Raw genomic sequence first — 21550 nt, forward strand, 5'->3', positions numbered from 1 at the left:
GGCTCAATCCACAGCATAGTTTCACTGCTGAGCAGGAAAAGGAGGAGAGGACAGAAGGCATGTTATCGTGGTCAAAGGAAAGGAAAAAACATGGAGTCGAGGGGAAGAAATAAGGGGATATGAATAAGAAAGGGAAACAAATGTAGCTCCAGTAGCTCTTTTCCCAACCCACCCTAGTGTCTATCCTAAACTCCTTTCCTTTCCTCCATTACTCAAGGTTCTTTCTCCTTCAAATCACTCTTGTTCCTAGACAAACTCCCAGATGCATATCCTCAAAACTTTCTTGGAGTCCCTACTCTTTTTTTTTTTTTTTTGAGTCCCTACTCTTAATACTTGGTCGTGCAAAGGTGAAGCAATGTGAAGTAACTGCACCTGCTATGTTGGCAGTGAAGGGAGATCTATTTCTAGTATGCAAAGTTGGAACTCAGTGTATTTTCCCAGAGAAACACTGTCAAACATGGTGCTTGTGCTCAGATGCCTAGTCGTGTCTGACTCTTTGCGACCCTACGGACTGTAGCTTGCCAGGCTCCTCTGTCTATGGGATTTCCCAGGTAAGAATACTGGAGTGGGTTGCCATGCCTTCCTCCAGGGGATCTTGCAGACCCAGGGATCAAATCTGAGTCTCCTGCATTGGCAGGAGGATTCTTTACCACTAGCACCACTTGGGAAGCCCATAAATGGTACTTCCCAATTTTTAAAACTACTTGAAGAGTGAGGAAGAGTTTTCAACCTATTCCCTCAACCTATGGAAGAGAAGATTTTGAGAAGTTAGGTTACTTTCCTAAGATTACACAGCTAGTATAATGGTAGCACCAAGACATCTGAACCACTGATCCTTTTCACTAAACTACAGTGCCTTTTTAATGATCAAATTTGATTCACCTCTGGAGTATAAGAATGATATAACAAGTTGATAAATAAGTATAATTTTTCATTGATAGAAAAAAATATTGATAAAATGCATAAATTTCACTAGAAGGAATATAATAAAAATCTATATTTATTCGTGGTTGAATTCCCAAAGACAATTGTGTCTGCTGTTGCTGCTGCTGCTGCTGCTAAGTCGCTTCAGTCGTGTCCAACTCTGTGCGATCCCATAGATGGCAGCCCACCAGACTCCCCGGTCCCTGGGATTCTCTGGGCAAGAACACTGGAGTGCATTGCCATTTCCTTCTCCAAATGCATGAAGGTAAAAAGTGAAAGTGAAGTTGCTCAGTTGTGTCTGACTCTTAGCGACCCCATGGACTGCAGCCTACCAGGCTCCTCCCTCCAGGGGATTTTCCAGGCAAGAGTACTGGAGTGGGGTGCCACTGCCTTCTCTGACAATTGTGTCTATCTTCATATAAATCATCTATATCTAAACCAAGTACTATATTAGACTTAACAGAGAAATTTTTTCCTTTCTATTACAGAGAGGATTAAAGGATCACCTGTCACTACTTCTATTTAACACTATTGATTCAAATTTTTTAAGATTCAAATTTTTAAAGAGAAATAAAGGATAAAAATGTAGAAAATAACAGTATCAGCCTTATGCAAATGACATTTTTAAAGTTATGGAAAACAAAATAAAAATTATCGTAGGAGGTAATTCTGCTGATCCAACTTGTTGAACATAAGATAAACCCCAAAATATATAATTATACAGTTAGAAAATACATTAAGAGAGATACCAGTTGCAATAGTAATTAGAATACAAAATAGTGAAATATTAATTTAACTTGGTAATAACAGATTTTTTCAAAGAAAAATCACATAATTTTAAATAAAATGATGATATACTAAATATATTCAAAGAAATAATTATAGTAAATGAATTAACTATATAGGGCAAAAAAATTTTATCTTAGTTTAGAAAATTATACATTATTTTAAAAAAAACTTTCTAGATTCAGATATAGATAGAATGTAATGCCAATTAAAACTCCTACTATAAAATGAAGAGCAGAAATCAATGAAATTCAAGCCGAGAAAACAACAGAGAAAAATCAACAAAATCAAATACTGGTTCTTTTAGAAGTACAAACAAAATTGATACACGCCCCCACCAGCCAGGCTAAACAAGAAAATAAAGATTTTTTTGAAATTTATTTTTAGAAATAAAAAATTGGTTATTACTACTGATTCATGGATATCAAAATAATAATAAAAAATATTATGAACAATAAAAAAAAACTCTTACTCGATAGTTCACAGAATTTGATATTAACAAAAAAACTCTACTGAAAAAAATTAGTGGGATATGCACAAAAATTATTTCATTATATTATTGATCATTATATCACTATCTACAACACTGTGAACTAGAATCTAAACCTAGAACTAATCTTACAACAATGGTAGCAGAACAGGGAAAATAAATATTTAATTAAAACTATTTAAAAATTCTATGGAAAAGACAGATGATGAAATGTTAGAACTAAAAACTTTTCTACAAAACATCAGAAAGAGAGAATTAAAATAAGGAAAACTAAATACTACTCTTTGAAGCTTATTATCTCCCAAAAGAGAACTAATATAAGTTAATTTATTTCAGTTAATGAAACTATAAGCCAGAGTAAAAGCACTCGCTGCCTGCCACCAACAGATGGCAACAGCAGACATGTGTATATAGTCACTCTGTACTTTGAACAAACAGAATTAAAACAGTGTTTTAAGAAATGAACCTGTTTGTAAGTAAAGATATTTCTAAATAGCTTTATTCAGATTTTACTTGTTAAGTGGTCACCTGAGAGGAAGTTTACGCAGCTAGTAAAGCAGATTTCTTCCTTAGCATCATTAGAATTCAAATAAACAAAAATTAAGCCAACAGTAACTTACTTCTGTATAGCCATCAATTAAAATAAGTAAAAATGACCAAAACTCAATTAGGTGGGCCTGTGAAAAAAATAGGTCTATGGATTCATTGCTAGAAACACTTCATATTGGTCCAATTCTCATGTAATCTGGCAGTTCACAGCTAAAATAATGAAGCTAAAATTCTTCATACTCATTAACTCTGTAATTTTCTTCAAGAAATTTATTCCAAGAAGGAAAATTAAAATTATTGTTTAACTATGTTTATTGCATGCTATTCATAATAGAGATAATTTAAAGCAACCCAAATGCCAAACAACATTAAGATTAACTACAAAGGTTATGGTATAGTAATATATAAAAATATGCAGGTGTCTAATTTTACCACTACGTACGTAGACCATGTTTAATACATGGCAACATTTATATACTGATTAAAACTATGAAAAACATGCTGCAACAAAGATGTGAGGGGTACATGGAAGGAAATAAAGAGTTTTCAGCTTATAAATTGTTTATATTTTTTGTTTATCCAGTTAATTAACTCAATAAATATTTAAGTTCTAAATAAGATCTTCAAAACATAAAAAGAAAAGTAATTTCGCTTCTATTGTAGTAGTTTATACTATAAATGTGCATTAGATACACAGGCTGGCTGTCCTACATAAGAACTAATAGCCATGTATAACTTTGTTTCTATGGAAAAAAAAAAAGGGCTTTCTGAACCTCAAACTAAACTAACAAGAAGTTTCTTAGAATATAACCACTCAAAATTGGGAACAGCTTATTTTGATTTTTGAAAAGAAGAAGTGACAACACCACTATGTACTCAGGTATATTTCTGATGCACTAAGAATATAGTACCAATGAAACAAAAAGCATTTTTATCCTCCCTTCTCTAAGTAGTGTCCATATTCATGAAGAACCACATTCTTTTAGCACTTCAATTTTCTTTTCCTTCTGTTCTCTTTCAAATTTCCCCCTTTCCAAAATTCATTTTCTTCCCCATATCAACAGAAAAAAAAAAATCACTAAAATTGTTTTAAAGTCTTAAATAATATCTTAAAAAAGTGACTTGTCACTTATCAAATAGTATAGCCATTTGAGAGCAATGACTATAATTTACAAGAGTATATTGAAATTGGGCAGTTAAACAATACCACTTCACAATAAAAAACAGTAAAATAAAGTCATACCATCAAACTGGTCTTCGCCTTCAGTCATAAGTTCATCATCAGAGCAAATACTCAGAACGTTTACCAACATTTCTGTCACTATTAAAAACAAATGTTACACATTAGCTGATTATATTCAAGTCTCTATATGTACACAGGGCAACCATTTATATAAATGATCAAATGATTTATAACACAAGATTAACACATTTAGATAGAAGAAATGATGGAATTAAAAAGCTATATAGGCTTCCAAACTGAAAGAAATCAAATGGCTAACAAGCCTGAGAGATTCTTTATGGAGTAAGTAATCAGGTCCCTCAGAGGAAAAAAAAAAAAGCAGCCCCCACAGGAATAAGTACAGGGATGAATAACATCTAAACACATACATTAATTTTTCATTATGGATACAACATTAAGGAGTAGGAAAAAAACAATGGCACAGTTTCAATTGTTTCAAAAAGTTTTAGCATTCAATCTTTTAAAACCTGGCTCCAGCAATTCCCCTGAAATTTAACCTTAAGACTACTAATGACTGTCTAACAACTAGAACTGACGGTTCTTTTTTAGGCTTAATTCTCCTTCATCATTCTGCCTTCTCTTTTCCCTTAACTTCCAGGATTCTACTCTTCTGGTTTTTCTATCTTTTAGACATTTTTTTCCTCCGAATCTTCTTTTTATATGTTCAATCTCTTGGTGATTCCATCCGTTCCTATATATTTTCAATATATTTTCAAGTATCACCTTTTGAAGATGATTCTGAAGTCTTTACTGCCAGTCTCTGTCACTGCTGCTGCTGCTGCCAAGTCACTTCACTCATGTCCAATTCTATGTGGCCCCATGGACGGCAGCCCACCAGGCTCCCCCGTCCCTGGGATTTTCCAGGCAAGAACACTGGAGTGGGTTGCCATTTCCTTCTCCAATGCATGAAAGTGAAAAATGAAAGTGAAGTCGCTCAGTCGTGTCCGACTCTTAGAGACCCCATGACTGCAGCCTACCAGGCTCCTCCTTCCATGGGATTTTCCCAACAAGAGTACTGGAGTGGGGTGCCATTGCCTTCTCCAATTGCCAGTCTCTACCTCCCCTTAAACTTCTGGATTTCTTTGCTCGTTTTATTGTCAACTGTTTCACACAATCTGTATATTGTCTGTTTCCCCTACTAGAAGGAAAGCGTTCCGAGTGCAGGGTGTTGTTCTGCTTACTGCTGCCTCCCCAGAGCCATGCACATGAGAGGCATCCAGTAAATATATGACAAATGAGTAAATAAAAAAAGAAAGGTACAAGCAAATTTCAATTAATAAATAAAAATGCCTATTGAGTAGTAGCCCCTGGATATCCTGACAACACCTAGAAATGACCACAGTCAAAACAAAATTTAATACTGCACCTATTGTTTCTCCTAATAAATATATTAATAGCATACTATATGCCAGGCACTGTGCTAAAGCTTTGGGATTCAGATATAAAAGGTTCAGTCTTGACCCTCCAAAAGCTTACTAACTACTAAAGGATACAGAGTTATAAATATATATATATAAACTATCACAAAAATGCGATGAGCACTATGCTATAAGTATGCAGAGTTATGCACAAGATCTGCTGAAGAAAAGTAGGCTTTTGGTTTGGAATAGAAATTTGCCAGGTGGAGGTGGCAGATAAGGTATTCTAAACAGAAGTTAGAAAAAGTATGCAACAGTCAATAGATTAGTGGAATAAAATTAAGGAGTCCAGAAATAAAACAATTCAGTGGGGAAAGAATAGATTTTTTTTCAATAAACAGTGTTGGGACAAGTGGATATCCACATATAAAAGGATGGGGATAAAAGGATCCCCACTTTACAGTGTGCACACACACACACACACAGAGTAAATAAAAAAGGATCAAGGACCTAAACGTAAAAGGTCAAACTATAAAATTTTTAGAAGAAAACACAGCGGCAAATCTTAATGAGCCTGACAATAGTTTCTTAAATATAACACCAAAGCACAAGCAACCAAAGAAAAAATAAAGAGGACTTCGTCAAAATTAAGGACTCTTGTGCTTCAAAGAATATCACCAGGAAAGTAAAAAGATAATTCACAGAACAGGAGAAAATATTTGCAAATCATGTATCTGATATGGGACTCACCTTTAAAATATACAAAGAACTCTTACAATTCAATAGTAGAAAGACAAATAATCCATTTAAAAATGAACATTTCTTAAGACATGCAAATGTCAAATAAGCACATAAAAATACACTCAATGTCATTATTAATTAGAGAAATGAGAAACAGTTTCATATCCAGTATGATGGTTATAATAAAAAAAAGATTTTAAAAAAAGTATTGGCAAGTATAAGGAAAAACTAGAAACATTATACACTGCTGGTAGGATTATAAAATGGTATAACTGCTTTGGAAAATAGTTTGGCAGATCCTCAAAAAGTCAGACATAGAGTTATCATATCATCCAGCAATGCTATTCTCAGTTACATATCTAAGAAGAATGAAAACATATTGCACAGGAATATTCATCACAGCATTATTCATAGTAGTCAAAAAGTAAAGAGTACCAAAGGTCCATCAGCTGATGAACGGATAAACAAGATATGGTATATCCATACAGCAGAATACTATTTTGTCATAAAAAGGAATAATTCAGGCTACAACATAGATAAACCTTAAAAATATTATGGAAAGAAGTCAGTCACAAAAGACTACATACTGCATGATTCCATTTATATGAAATTTCCAGAACAGGAAAACCTATGGAAACAGTAAGTAGACAAGTGGTTGCATAGGGCTGGAGAGAAGATGTGGAGGGAACTCGAAACTGCTAATGGACACAAGGTTTCTTTGGGAGGATCATGAAAAGGTTTCAAAACTGATTGTTGTGACAGACACACAACTCTGAATATACTAAAAATCAGTGAAGTACACAATGGAAATAGGTTAATTGTATGGTATTTGAATTATACCTCAACAAAACAGTTATGAAAAAATAAAAAGTATTAAGGCATGAAACTTGAAAGAGCATATACATATAGTACATTCAGGAAGTTGGCTATGCTATTTCATGGCTGGAACATGGAAAACATGAAAGAAAACAACAAAAAATTGAAGCTGAAGAGAAACTAGGCAAGGTCCAAAGACCTCATGTGACAGGTTAAGGTTTATCTTGAAAGTTACCAGCGTCATTTACCGTTACTAAACACTAGCTTCCACATGTGTACTGCTTTCCATCTAGAAACTGCTGTGAAGGAAAGGCAAGAGAATCATAGCATAATAGTGGCCAGTGAAAGGTATCAGATAGGGGAAATGTTATTTTTTATTTAAAGATCAGATATATCTGAACAATTTACAAAAGAGCTTAGTAGAGAGAGTCTGAAGATATAGAACACCTAAGTAATAAAGTAAGTTTCCTGAAAAAGCAGAAGGATAATGAAATATAAGAACAAGTTAGAAACAGTAGCCCTGGATGGAAGAGTCACATCTTCAACAGGCTAAGAATTCAGGATGAGTACAATTTATCAGGATGGTCTAGTGGTTAGGAATTCATGTTTTCACTACCAAGAGTCAATCCCTAGTTGGGGAGCTAAGATCCCCAAAAGCCATGTAGTATAGCCCCCCACCACCCGCCTGCAAAAAAGATGAGTGCAGTTTAGAAAGCAGAGAAAGCTTCCATAGCTGGTATGTGTTTTCTCTGACAGTAAGGGAAGTGGCTAGAAAAAGAAAATGTTTAAGTTACAAAAAAGAGTTTTAGAATTCATCCTGGTGGCAATGAGTGAGGAAGGAGACTAGTGACATAAAGATGTTTGAGTATTACTGAGAGCCTAGCTGTACTAGAAATCAAAGGGTGATACCAAATCGTTGTTGTTGTTGTTGTTGTTTAGTCACTAAGTTGTGTCCAACTCTTTTTTGTGTTGTGTGTATGTCCAACTCTTTTGTGACCCCACGGACTATGGTCCACAAGGCTTCTCTGTCCATGGGATTTCCAAGGCAAGAATACTAGATTGGATTCCATTTCTTTCCCCAGGGGATCTTCCTGAACTAGGGATCAAACCCACATCTCCTGTATTGGAAGGCGGGTTCTTTATCACTAAGTCACCAGGGAAGACCCAGGCTATATAAATACCTCCAGTAGCACTCTATATCCTGACTGTAAAAACGGAGAAAATGGATAGTTAAGACTTTACTGGGGCTAAGATTTATAGGACAAAGTAGAAAAACAAGAGAGAAAAGAGTTTGGAGATGTGTTAAGAACAAAGAGAGGCAAAAGGGCATCAGATTTAAAAGAAAACAACACAGTCAAAGGCCTAGCAATCCCAATGAAGATAAAGAGCAGCTGTAACTGAAGTGAGGGGTTGCTAGAATAACAGGAGTTCTCATCAGAACTCACTATCTGATATTAATGTCACTATCATTATCACACTCAAAACATCCAAGCCATCTTCAATCATTCCCTCCTCTTAAACAAGCAATCTTGTTAAGTCTCACTGATTCTACTTTTACAGTTCTTGGAGTTCTCCCATGCTTTCCATTTCTAATGTTAACAGGGCTTCATTATGTTTCTATCTGATTCCTGATGAAGTTTCACAACAGGTCTTCCAATCTCTAGTCTTTCTTCCAGTTCACTTCACCAGAGTAATTTTTCTAAATGACTATCATGATTATTTTCTGTTGCAGTTACATCCCACCATTTATCAAAGTTCCAGATTCTCTGTTTAAATGATCAAAATCCTCCTGATCTCATTTTGACTTTTCATTCTTTTTCTACTACTATCCTTCATACATTACTTCCTAATGTATGAAGAGGCTTCCCTGGTGGCTCAGATGGTAAAGAATCTGCCTGCAATGTGGGAGACCCAGGTTCAAACCCCGGTTTGGGAAGATCCCCTGGAGAAGGAAATGGCAATCCACTCCAGTATTCTTGCCTGGAGAATCCCAAGGACAAAGAAGCCTGGCAGGCTACAGTCCATGGGGTTGCAAAAATGTCAGACATGACTGAGCGACGAACATTTCATCTTTCATACATTACTTATTAATCAAATTGAACTCCTAAACATTTGTCAGTGACCTTATGATTTCTTCCTGTCAGACTCAGCCTTGGGAAGTACCTTTTCCTAAAACTGTCTTGCTCACATCTACCCACACAATTCCAACATTCTTTAACCCCCAGTTCAAATGCTACTTCAATCTCTCTGATAGACAGAATCTCCTTTCTCCTGTTAACTCCAAAAAAAAACTCTGGTAAATGAACAAATCTTACACATATGACAGTCTATGGTTGATCACACCATACTGGATTCTCTGAAACACAGGTTCTTAAATTGGGGCCAATAAACCTGACAGCATTACCAATTTACTTCAGATCTATGAGCATCCTCAAAATGTTACATATGTAAAGATTGTACATGTATTTCGTACATGAAATTTTCTGGGCGGTGTAAAAGTCTCTAACTTTCACCACATTCTCAAAAGGGTTTTAATCGTATCTCTGAGATCCATTCTACAATATTTATAGATGCAAAAAATAACAGATCTGATTCAAAACAATTGAAGTGTGGGAAAGGGAGCAGTGGATGGGGATATAAATAACACCGTATTGGCCATGATTTGATAACTATCAAAGCTGACAGTTACTTGGTATTACTATGGTACACAGTAATTCATCATATTATTTGCTCTACTTTTTATATGCTGCAAGTTTTATAACATAAGATTTTTAAAAAATGAAATAAAAAGTCCACAAAAGGTTTAAAAACTACTTTCATCTAACTTTGGGATTAAACCAGCCTCCAAGGAAGCCTCTGGCTAGGTTAGTTGCTTCCCAGGGACTAGATCAGAGTCAAACCAGTTTTCTCAATGTGGAATCCAATGAAGAGTCATTTGCAAAATTTCACACCAAAAGAAAATTCTTCATTAGAATGAAGAAGTAAATAGGCTATTTAAATAGCTAACATGTATTAAAATGGAAAAATATGCAAAGAGTTTAAGAAAATTTTCTTACTGTGCTCAACACTGGTTAGAATTCTATTTGTGTATAATGTTCAAATCTGAAATTCTGATTTTAGAAAGATATGAATAATTTAGAGAAGATCCACAGAAAAACAACAAAAATGGTCAGATAGTTTGAATACTTCCTCACAATAGCTAAGATGATGTAGAGTGGCAAAAAAGAACAAAAGATCACTTTGTAGCAGACTTCAAATACAGAGCACTGAAAGAAATCCACTTCCATGTATGAGCGATCCACAGAAACTAGATTGTTTTCTCATCTCTCAAAAGGAGTTAGACTACATGATTGTTAAGATCACTAGGAGATCTATAATTCTGTCTAAAACCAGGGCAAAAATCAGATGCCCTGGTTTTTGACAGGTGCATTAGTTGAGAAAACCTATAAACTTCTCTTTGCTTGAATACTCATAGCATAAACATTTAGATTAGATATAATGAACTACTTCCTTTTTCGTGGAGGCATCAGAAAATCAAATTAGAAATATCCATTCTCCTCCTACCTATCTTCCCTGCTTTCCCTAACCCCCATCCCACTCAAACTACATTAAAATAGTTGTGTTGCAGTCTAGCCTGGAGGCAGGAGAATAAACAAGATGAATTCTTAAATTCCCTTTAGCCTGATGAGGCTATGATTGAACTATTTCTCATATACCAAAGATAGAAGGTTATAAGTGTAATGCATCCCTTGCACCTAAGCCCTTTACTGGCCCCCTTCTCAAATGCTAAAGTGGGTAATTCTATCTCCATATTAATGTTGACCTACGGAGTAACTGATGAAGCCCAAAGGGAATCTGCAAAAAACCTGTTGAACATACAGTTTAAGTAGTAACTCTGAATTTTAGAACCAAAAATGCCTTGGCAGAAGGAACATATCTCAGGCAGAAAGGAACATTTTGTAAAATAGAGGAGGTGAGAAAAAATAGAGAGGGATATAGAACAAAATGTTTTACAATCATATCTACTTTAATAGTCATATTTCACATATGGAAACTGAGGTGTTGCCTCATGGGAAAATTAACACTAAAATGGAAAAAGAAGAATGTGATAAAGTAAGGAAGTCTTAAGAACTCTACAGAACTAAAATAAAAGACAAAAATAAAACCTCTTAAATAGCATTTATGCTTTTTTAAGCACATTAAGTACATACTAATAGGAATCTCTAAATTATCAGGAAACCAGTACCACTAAAATTATATACATATACATATTGCTCCATGTAGGAGAAGCAATATTTGGTCAGAACCTGAATTTCTCTTTATCATTTCTGACAGTACAGAGCTGCTACAAAATGACTAATACTGCCCCCAATGAAGGCTATTAAATTCTCCCATGAATTGCCATGACATCCCCAAGAGTAATGTTACAATGTGCGAAAGCGTCAGTTCCAAAGCAAAGCCATCTCTCCATTCCTTCATAAAAGATTTAAGCTAAAGAAAAAAAGAAAGAAAACCCAACAGCTGAAGACAACATCAGGCTATTTATAAGTCTTCTCCCAGTCCCCCAGACACCCTCACATGGGGGCTGTAAACAGCTAACTAAAATATCTTTGAGGCTCTCATATCCACACCCACTGACATAAGCAGAGCTGTAGCCACAGTGAAACTAGACTTCAGCTCCCTTTAGCAAGTAGTATGTGCCTGCAATAGTAAACTGGAATAAATATAACAGTATAACAATTTTTTTAAATAAAAATCATACCTTTTTCTCCAACAAAAGGTAAAGACCATGTGAAAACATCCATAAAATTGGGCAACCAGTAAGGATGTGGAGAACAGTTAAACTGTCGAATATTCATCACATTATTTTCATACTTTAATACAGCAGCTGCAAGATAAGTTTGAATGTCAATGTAACAATTTGTCTTTAGCTCCAATAGTCTAAAACACATAAAAGCAGAAAAAATATCTTTTAAGGGGGGTGGGAAGTCAAGGGATGAGTGGAATGAAGGATAGTAGAGAGAGGTAGGAACTAATTTTTAGTAGTAATACATTTTGCTTCCAACACAGTTTTACGTAGAACATAGTCAGATCTTTACTACTTATTATTAATGAAATTCCCAATCTTTCTAGAATGCTTGTTGTACTTTATAATCCAATACAAATAATCCAACATGCACGTTTACTAAATCCAAAATTGTGAGAACTCAGTTTTTCTGAGGACACACAGAAGAGCAATGAGCAATTTTCTAGGTCTAAGAGTTCATACAAGTTGGAGGAATTTAAGAGGGTCTTTTTAGTTGCAGGCAACCTGAAAAGGACAGCTAAATGGAAATAAAGCAAGGAAAAAAAAAACACACAGAGAAGAAAAAGAAACAATTTGGAACATTTTATTTATGAATGTAGGAATGTATTTATTTCATGTATTGGAAGAAATCAAGTGAAACTACTACAAAGAAATATTTCACTTCATTTAGAAAAAAATTCTATTAAAATATCAAGAGAAAAACTCAAAGGTAACATACTCATCTCAATTTCAAGTATCTTTCTAAAGCTTCATAAGTTGATATAAATAATACCTTAAATTAACCTGATAAAGATTTCAGTCACTGGTTATATTATTTTATGGAACACTGGATTAATGATTAATGGGCTAGATTCTAATCTAAACTACAGTATATACCATACGTGTAATAGTAAATTATTTAACTAATTTGTTTCTCTTTTATAAAACAGGATTAAAATGTTCACCCTGCCTATCTCAGAAGTTTAAGGTCAGAGAATATAGTTCACGTAAAAGTACAAAAAAGTATAAAGTGTTTGGCAGATACTATATAGTTATGTGCTTACTTTTTTTTTCATTTTAATGTAAAGCACTGAAATGTATGTATTAAATTCCATGATTTGGGATTCTAGCTAATATAGAGTCAAAAGTAATACACTTGTTTCTCTGATGAAATTCCCATGAAATAAATGTATTTCAAATTTAGCCTCAGAAATTAAGGACTGATATCAAGCTTTTAGTTTAAAAAAAGAGAAAGATAAAGAATCTAGAAAATTGCCCTGTAGATGGAATGAAACATTACGAACATGTCCTGTACCATGTAAGCACTCAAATTATTAACACTATGTTCAGAACCAGCACTATCAAGAGACGTTTGATTTTGACAAGACAGATTGAATGGTTTGAGTTTCTTTTCGGAGTACTAAGAAAAGTATCCTTTAATCTCCTGAGTTAAACTAACAAAGGACAACCAGTATGGCAGTACTCAAGTGAGCACTGAGCACTAGTTCCTTTAATACTAACAAAGGGAGGTTACAGGTACAAAGTTAAAAGTAACAAATCAATTTGGAGAATGAAGTCCAAACTTAGATATATTTTTCTTTAAAAATGAAGTCTGCTTCATTAGCTATCTTTATAGAAGTTTCAAAATTTATAAAACAAGATATAATTTAAAAGATTATCTTAGCACTGCTATAATCCTTGGAGGCATTATTGTTTCTAAGGACCACCAACTCAATTAATCTCAATGGTACAGTTGTTTTGGTAATTAATATAGTATGGAGTTCTTACAGCATACCCTGTATCCAAGCTATTTGATAGCCTGCTACTGCTACTGTCTGATCTCAGGTAAATGTTTTAACCTTTTAACTATCACCTATAATCTTCCAAAAACTCTATTTTGCTCCTCTTTTGAACTTACACCACAACCCAAATTTAGCAATGACCTCATTAAATGTACTTTAAAAAATCTTTAACCTTCTGTTCTTTCCTCCTGGCACAACCACTCCTGTCTGACCTTGAGAACTATGGCATAGTCAACTGAATTCCTGACATGTCAAGACAGCATAGGAGCTGGCTTCTTGATTTCCTCTTCTGAAAATGTGAACTGCCTAAACATACTTAAGCTCATCTTCAATGTCCTTGGCACACACTTAACCAGATTAAGATCCTTTGGTATTATCTCTCAATGAATTATGTTCCAAGTTAAAGGAAACCCAGTTGTTACAGACAGATCAAATTTGGAGGGAAGGAGGTGGAACATAAACCACTAGAAAAGAAGGTAAATTACAAAGACATAAGAAAAAAAAGGAAGAAAGAGCAGTAAAAAGAAAGGAAAGGGAAGACTGTCTTCCTGAAAGAAGGTCGGATTGAATTAATTAAAAGTTCAATTACAAATCATCATGGGGCAGTGGATATAAAAGTAGAGAATAAGAAAGGAAAAGAAAACCTACATCAGTGAACATAAAACAAGAAACATGATAAACAACCATACACTTCAAATACATGAAATGGTCAAAGGAGCAGCAGCAGCTTTATGCAAACAAGAAAACATTCTCTTGATTATAAGAGAAAAGATTTAAGAAAGGGGAGTTTGAGAAAATCATGTGCATTTTTACTTGACAGAGTTACCTCAGAACATTCTTTCACAGGCAGTTTTTGTGAATGACAAAGTTGTGAAATGGTAACAGATGACTTAAGTTTCACATTTTGGATTTTCATTTCTTGTCCTCTCCCCTCCCTTATATCTTACATTTTTTCATAAAGAGACTTGGATAGTTACAGTTTCAAACAATGCCTCTTTTCTACTATATTTTCAAAAAATAAGTCAATTAAAATACTAAGTTGTTTAACAATTTTTTTATCAACAACATCTTACCTTTATTATTGTAGACATCTAAGTAATTAGGTGCCGAAAAAATTGTTATTAATGAAGGGAACCCTGTAGTTTGACTTTTTCTGTACATTCTATAGCTGCAAAACAAATAACTTAATATGCATCGTAAAGCATCATTCATGGTTACTAAGTTTGATTTGTACATAAGGTGTTAATTTAGGTCAGGGAAACAGAATTCTTACCCTGCATCTTGAGCTTCATGAGCTCTAATAATCGATAACAAATTATTGTTTTGCAAAAATTCACACACTGCTGGATAGCTGTGGGGAAAAAGAGAAAATTAAGTAAAATAATGATTTTCTATATAATGAAAGCATATGCTATTTTAACAACCAAAATGAGATTAAGCTTGAATATTTTTTCTTACTTATAAAAATAAGAACATCCTCGAACTGTATTGTGACTAAAATGTTCCTGTGATTTTTCATTTCCAAAATCTTCAGAAGGATCGGACCATAGCAAGTCACACATTGGTCCAAATGCAGGTGGCTCTTTGAATCTATCTAACTGTGAAAGAAAAGAAACAAACAGCAGAAATAACTTGTCAAAAGTGAGAATGGAATGGACAAAGGAAAGTGGTACCAACTTTGAATACTGTGCATACTACATTGTTCTGAATGGTTAGAAGATATTTTCTTAAAATATCAGTATATTAATTTTTACCATTACCTAATCTTGGCAGTGAAGAGAGGTTTGAAGTTTCTAGTCTCTACTCAACAAAATGCTATAAATAGGAATCAACTCTTGTTACTAAAATATATACTCACTCTCCTAATATCATCCAGTGTGTGTATTTCTGGTGAAAGTCCACCATGAACACAAAGAAATTGTTGGTTTAAAAGTGCAGCAAGAGGCAAGCTATCAAAAGCTTCCATACAAGCTTCATAGACTCTTTCTGAATATTTAATTTTACCTAGAGAAAGAAAAAATTCAGTAATTGAAAACTGCATAATTTGTTAATAATTTAAAACATATACATGCACATATATAAATAACTATTAAAACCAAGGCAAAAAATTAAAGATATGGATAACAGCCAAGTGGTAGCCAGGGGTTCAGAGTTGGTAAAAGGGGAGAGTACAAAAAGGCAGCAAGGAGGAATTCATGGGATGATACTTTTCTGTATTGTGACTGTGATGGTAGACAGCTTTAATCATTTGTTAAAGCTGAGAACCAAACACTTCAAAGAGTAAATTTTACTGCATAAAAAAAATTTGTTTAAAAAAAGGCCAGCATCTTACCCGATAAGAGTCAATAAAGATAAGCAATGTTACTGTACTTACAAAATATTTGCTCTCTTTAAATTTATTTTGTGTATGCAGCAGATAGTCATAAAATATTACTAAAAGTAAATAAGTCAAATCTCTAAAAATAGCTCAACTCTTTACCTTTATAGGCCAAGTAAGGCAAAAATCGTACAATACTTAAAGGTAAATAGTGTTAATTATTTTATTCTACAAGTCAGTGACTACTTTTTTGTTACAGGCAAGACTACTATAATATCACAACAAAATTCAAAGTCCATCCAATTTTAAAAAAAAGAAAAGATCTTATTCCTATTTTGGAGGACCAGGGTTTCCTTTAGCCTACAATGAACACTTAAAATGAGCAGCAAAGCAAGAAGTCAACATAACACAAGAAAGACTGTACCAAATTAAACTGTTATCTACTTTTAAAAGTCTGTCATACGTATTCCTTTGCACCTTTACTTTTAAACTCCTGGATATTTTATGTTTTTAGTGGGATTTTGCTGGACGGCTTGTTACTTGTATAAGAAAAAAAGAATTCAGTTCCTATTTCACTGCTTAACATTGTAACATTCAAATATGAGAAGATCTATATCCAGCAATCAGAGGTTATAAACTGGTAGTCTGATGACAAACCTGTTTTCCAACAATGCAGTTTAATAAAAACTTTAATTTGATTGCTTTGAGGTCAAGCATGCACTTTCCAGGCCTCATCTTATACTCATTTAAGTTACCCACCTGATCTTTGAAGTTATATCAGAGTTTGCCACTTCTGTCACTACCTGTCACTATATTGATCTTTATTGCATCATGTTTTGCGTCTCAGTAATTCTGAAGTTATTTTCTAATTTTAAATCTTAATTCTAAGACTTAATATAGCCATGAGCACTAACAAGTACACAGCTAGCAGACGTGAGAAAAGGTCAAACTCTACTCTATACTATATGATTGCTCACAGCTATTAGATTACCACAGCCATAAAAGTTTGAGAGAAATGGGATAAATATTGTAGACTAAGACCTTCAATTAATCAAGTGTGTGCGTAACACAATCTGCATAATTAAAAAATAAATAAAACAATCTGCAGTGATGACAGGATGATTAATTTGCTAATGAGAATGTTCATGGGAATGTCTCAATATAGGTGGAGAGAAATCTCCAATGCAACATTTCTTTTCACTTGGTTCATATTCTTCCTGTTAGAAAAAAATAATTCTAAAATTAAAACTATACACAGTGCTCAAAACTGTTCCTAAGTACATATGTAAAAATCAAATTTAATAGGAAATATTGAAATGAGAACATCTGAATAATATTAAACACTAGAGAACGCTAGACAATCTTCCTGAAAGCTTTACATGTTTGGACACAAAATCTGTTCTTACATGTTGCACTGTAAAATCTTTAAACTCTTACTACCCACATCACTCTAAAAGAACCCTGAGGAAGTGAAAATAGTTCTCATGGCAGTACTCACATTCTTGCTTAAAGGTAAAATATTCAGTAAGGTGTCTGCATTCATGGTTGCCTCTCAGAAGAAATAATGTACTTGGATATAGAATCTTCAGGACCCATAAATATAAGACACACTACAAAAGAAAATGTTTCCAGTGAATTAATCTTATATTTTTGTTTAACTAAGCTGTTTGATCTTTGTTTCATTTCATCTAACCCTATTACCCTTATAATTTCTATTACTCTTCATTAACTTTTTATTATTTTTTTCTCTTTGTCCCTTACTAAAACATAAGCTCCATGAAATTAGGGACTTTGTGGTCTTATTCACGCCTGATTTACCACTCAGAAAAGTACCTAGCAAGTAGTAGAAGAGAAGTAAATATTTGTTGAGTAAATGAGTCAAATAATTTAATTACTTTAGATTTACAAATTGCTGTAAAAACAATTAGCAGATTGGTCTCCTCCTTAGGTATACCAATAAGTAAAACAGTAACAATGTCAAAAATATTAGCATCTAATATTTACTAAGTATTCATAATATGCCAAGCACTAATTATTCCTCAAACAATCCTATGAAGTATGTAATATTATCTCTGTTTTACAAATGAGGAAACAGAAGAAAAGAGCTTAAGTAACTTGTCCAAAATCACAAAACCTCTAAGTAATGGAGATAGGATTCTAATCCTCTGATCTTAAGCATTATGCCACGCTGCCTAATGAAGAGAAAAGTCATGTTTTATGTTTACTTTGTTAGTTATGAATGTTGCCTTATCTAATTAGGTGCTTATTATCTGAAACAATTCAAAGACAATGCAATTTTAAATAAAAAGAATATTAGAACAGCAGCTATTTTTCTCTAAATACACCTAACATAAGAAAGACTCACATTTTACTTATTTGGTTTAAAAAAAGGAAAGACTATTTCATATGTAAGTAAGTTTGGTTCACATGATCACATAGAAAAAAGAAAATACAAACTCTATTTATTTTTTTGGCTGCACTGCATAGCTTACAGGTCTTGGTTTCCTGACCAGGGATCAAACCTGGGTCCTTGGCAGTGAAAGCGTGGAGTCCTAACCACTGGACTACCAGGGAATTCCCACAAACTTTGTTTTAAACCAGTTAAGGTATACTGAAATGTGTTAAACAAGTTAAGGTTAACTGAAATGTGTAACACATTTCATTTTATTCACAAGAAAAAAATAATTAAGCCTGGTAAGTACTTAATAAATACCTGCCCTTTTCACTTATTCCGATTCTTTATTACTTTCCAACAATAAAATGAATTAAAAGAGTCAGCTACAGGGACTTCCCTGGTGGTTCAGTGGTTAAGACTTACAGTGCAGGGGATGCGGGTTCAATCCCTGATGGAGGAACTAAGATCCCACGTGTCAAAAAAACCAAACAGAAAACAAAAACAAAAGTATAACAAATTCAATAAAGACTTTAAAACTGGTCCACATCCAAAAAAAAAAAAAAAATCTTTAAAAAAGAGTCTTGTTTAAAAAAAAAAAAAGCCTGCTACAAAACCCTCTAATACCAAACGCTGTTACCAACTAAGCTTCCTAAAATTGTTCTATTGTTTCTGTCAAAAGCCCCAATCTTTCTATCAAGAAGGGCCAATTTCTAGCTTTCTTGAAGGCTCCAAGGGAAGACTGAGAGGGGCTGATGATGACACTATGAACAGAAAGAACAACTCAGGATAATAAAATTCCCAAGGGAATTTGGATGGACAGAGCCCTGAGCTCCCTTTCCCACCAAGGATCCTAGCATACCTCAGAATGGAGGTTGAAAACACTAGAGGAGATATAAACAACAGTAACTGGCATAGAAATTCATCAGGTAAGGTTTCAATATCTAGTGGAGGACATGGTTAAAAGCACAGGTTCAAACTGCCTAGCTCCACCACTTACTAACAATATGACCTTGGGCAAGTTATTTAACCTTTTCAAGCCTCAGGCTCCTCTATAAAATGGATAAAATAACAGTACTTACCTCATAACTTTGTTGTAAAAATTAATCAAGTATGTTAACTGCTTAGAATATGCTTGAAACACATTAATGCTAACACACCTATCTATTTGCGGAGCTTCTACTCAACAATTTAACCTCTAAGAATTTGTCCTATGGAAATAACTGGGCAAGTATATGAAGATGTATAAATAATATGGTCCACTGAAGCATCAATTGCAATGGCAAAAAACTGGGAACACCTTAAATGCCTAACAATAAGAATTGATTAAATTGACTGTGACTAGTTTAGTTGACAGAATACAATGCAGCTATTAAAAATGATGCTGTAAATTTATAATTGAACTGGCATGACATCAGAGCATAGGAATTAATAAAAAAAGGAAGCTACAGAACATTATAATAGGAGTTCATTTTCATTTCAAAAAAGGAAAGAAATGCATATATTAGAAAATACAAATTGTTCTATATCTTATTTTAATTTTTATAATTAGAAAAGTAAAAGAAGCAAAAAGAACAATCTACTATTAAGTGATTATAAACAGGTCATTTTAATGCCTCTCAAGTTTTTAAAAGCAGATTAATACTTTCAGAATACATAAAGATTCCATATGATATACTTGGGTCTTAATGGCTATAGGAGGAAAGATAGAAGCACTAGAGTTTAAGTGATAAAAGCATTCTATTTTATTTAATTAGAAAAATACAATTAATCTTTTTTTTTTTCCCATGGCTGAATGCCTTTAAGGGCAAGAGAGATAAACAGCATTAGCTCCTTAAGGCCACTAGATAACAGGGCAATAAAGATCCATAATTTTGCTTATAATTTCCACTGGGAAATGGTAATTACACTAACACAAAAAAAATTAAGAGAACAGTTTGAAAGACAAAAGAGGAATAAATAATAGTTTTACTTAAAAACTTCAGAATATGCAGAGGTATTAAAAAGAACCCAATACAGGTAATTTAAGGAACTTATTTTATTAGGAAGTAATAGAAATCATCTATGATAACACTTAAAAGCAAATCAAAAGACAGTATATGATTATTACCTCTATACTAAAATAACCTCTGTCCACATAATCACCAAGAAAAAGGTATCGTGTATTAGCAGGTGATCCTCCTACTTCAAAAAGTTTCATCAGATCAAAAAATTGGCCATGGATGTCACCACACACTGAAACAAGAAGATTATTAGATATGAAAAAAAAAACCTCTAAAATAACAAATTTTACTTAAATTCTAATTTCGTTTACATAAGAGAGAGCATAAAATTCTGTCAAGAAAGGTCTAAGACGGAAGCAATCTATGAAGAGTCATGACAGGGATAATGTGTACCCAACTGTTCATGTGCTCAAGATCTAGAACAAGATATAACAAGAGTATTAAAATTTGTAGTAAGTGACAAAATTTTCATCTAAATTTATAAAACTCTTCTTTAGGAAGTCAAGCATGCACATCTTAGGATGATAAAATTATATTGGTGGCAGTAAAATATCCATTCTAACTCCATACTTTCTGATGACTTCTAAATGATCATTTTTGGTATCTGATATGGCATTGAGGTATTTGCCCCTGATGACTGAAAGCATAGTAAATAAATATTTGTTGAATCAAATTCAATGATGGCCAACTCAACTGATGAAACCTTCGTAAAAGCATATTAGGCTAACTTCTGCACTCAGATTATTTAGGATCATGTTTCTTCATTGAAAACAGGCAAAAACTTTCAAAAGTTATAGGAAATAATCTGGAAATTCAAGATAATGTCCATGTAATACTAATTTAGTATACAATATGAAGAATAAATAGTTTTATAATTAGGTATGTAAACAGTGGTACAGTAAAAAAAAATAATATCCGAAACATAAATAAGTGTACCTGTAATTGGAGCCTCTACTTCTATCATGGTTTTCTCTCTCCGAAGAATGGCAGCACCCTCATTGATAATTCTAAGTGCAATTTCTTCATCTACCCGACCTTCTTTTACTAAGTGGTTCTTCAGAACATCAACCCTGGGTATCCCATCCATATCAAATACTTCTTCAGATGTCAAGCGATGTGTTGGGGGGAAAGGAACAGCTGAAATTTTTTTTAATTAATAAAAAAAATCACTATTAATATATTAACATAAAAACTAATTAATGGATCTAGGTAAGTAAGATTCAAAACTGAAAAGCTGAAGTTTTTGTTTCTTCATTTACTAGATAGAGGTATTAACTTTTAAAAGCTTTTTTAAAAAGAGAAATCAAATTATGCTTCTTTTTAAAATAATCTATATATAACAA

General features: G+C 33.5%; 1 protein-coding gene across 8 annotated transcripts in view; it reads right to left on the minus strand.

Annotated features, from left to right (window-relative positions):
• Positions 1-21550, minus strand: part of PPP3CB (protein phosphatase 3 catalytic subunit beta) — a 47436-nt gene that overhangs the window by 12144 nt on the left and 13742 nt on the right. For all 8 annotated transcript variants that reach the window (XM_043924890.1, XM_043924892.1, XM_043924888.1 and 5 more), the window contains exons 2-10: positions 21144-21344; positions 20315-20439; positions 17311-17422; positions 15354-15499; positions 14954-15093; positions 14769-14846; positions 14569-14663; positions 11670-11795; positions 3993-4070 (exon numbers count right to left, since the gene is read on the minus strand). In XM_043924890.1, the coding sequence (XP_043780825.1) occupies positions 3993-4070; positions 11670-11795; positions 14569-14663; positions 14769-14846; positions 14954-15093; positions 15354-15499; positions 17311-17422; positions 20315-20439; positions 21144-21344 (1101 nt within the window). The remainder of the gene's footprint in view (positions 1-3992; positions 4071-11669; positions 11796-14568; positions 14664-14768; positions 14847-14953; positions 15094-15353; positions 15500-17310; positions 17423-20314; positions 20440-21143; positions 21345-21550) is intronic.

Source organism: Cervus elaphus, chromosome 15 (assembly GCF_910594005.1).
Source record: "Cervus elaphus chromosome 15, mCerEla1.1, whole genome shotgun sequence".
NCBI lineage: Eukaryota > Metazoa > Chordata > Mammalia > Artiodactyla > Cervidae > Cervus > Cervus elaphus.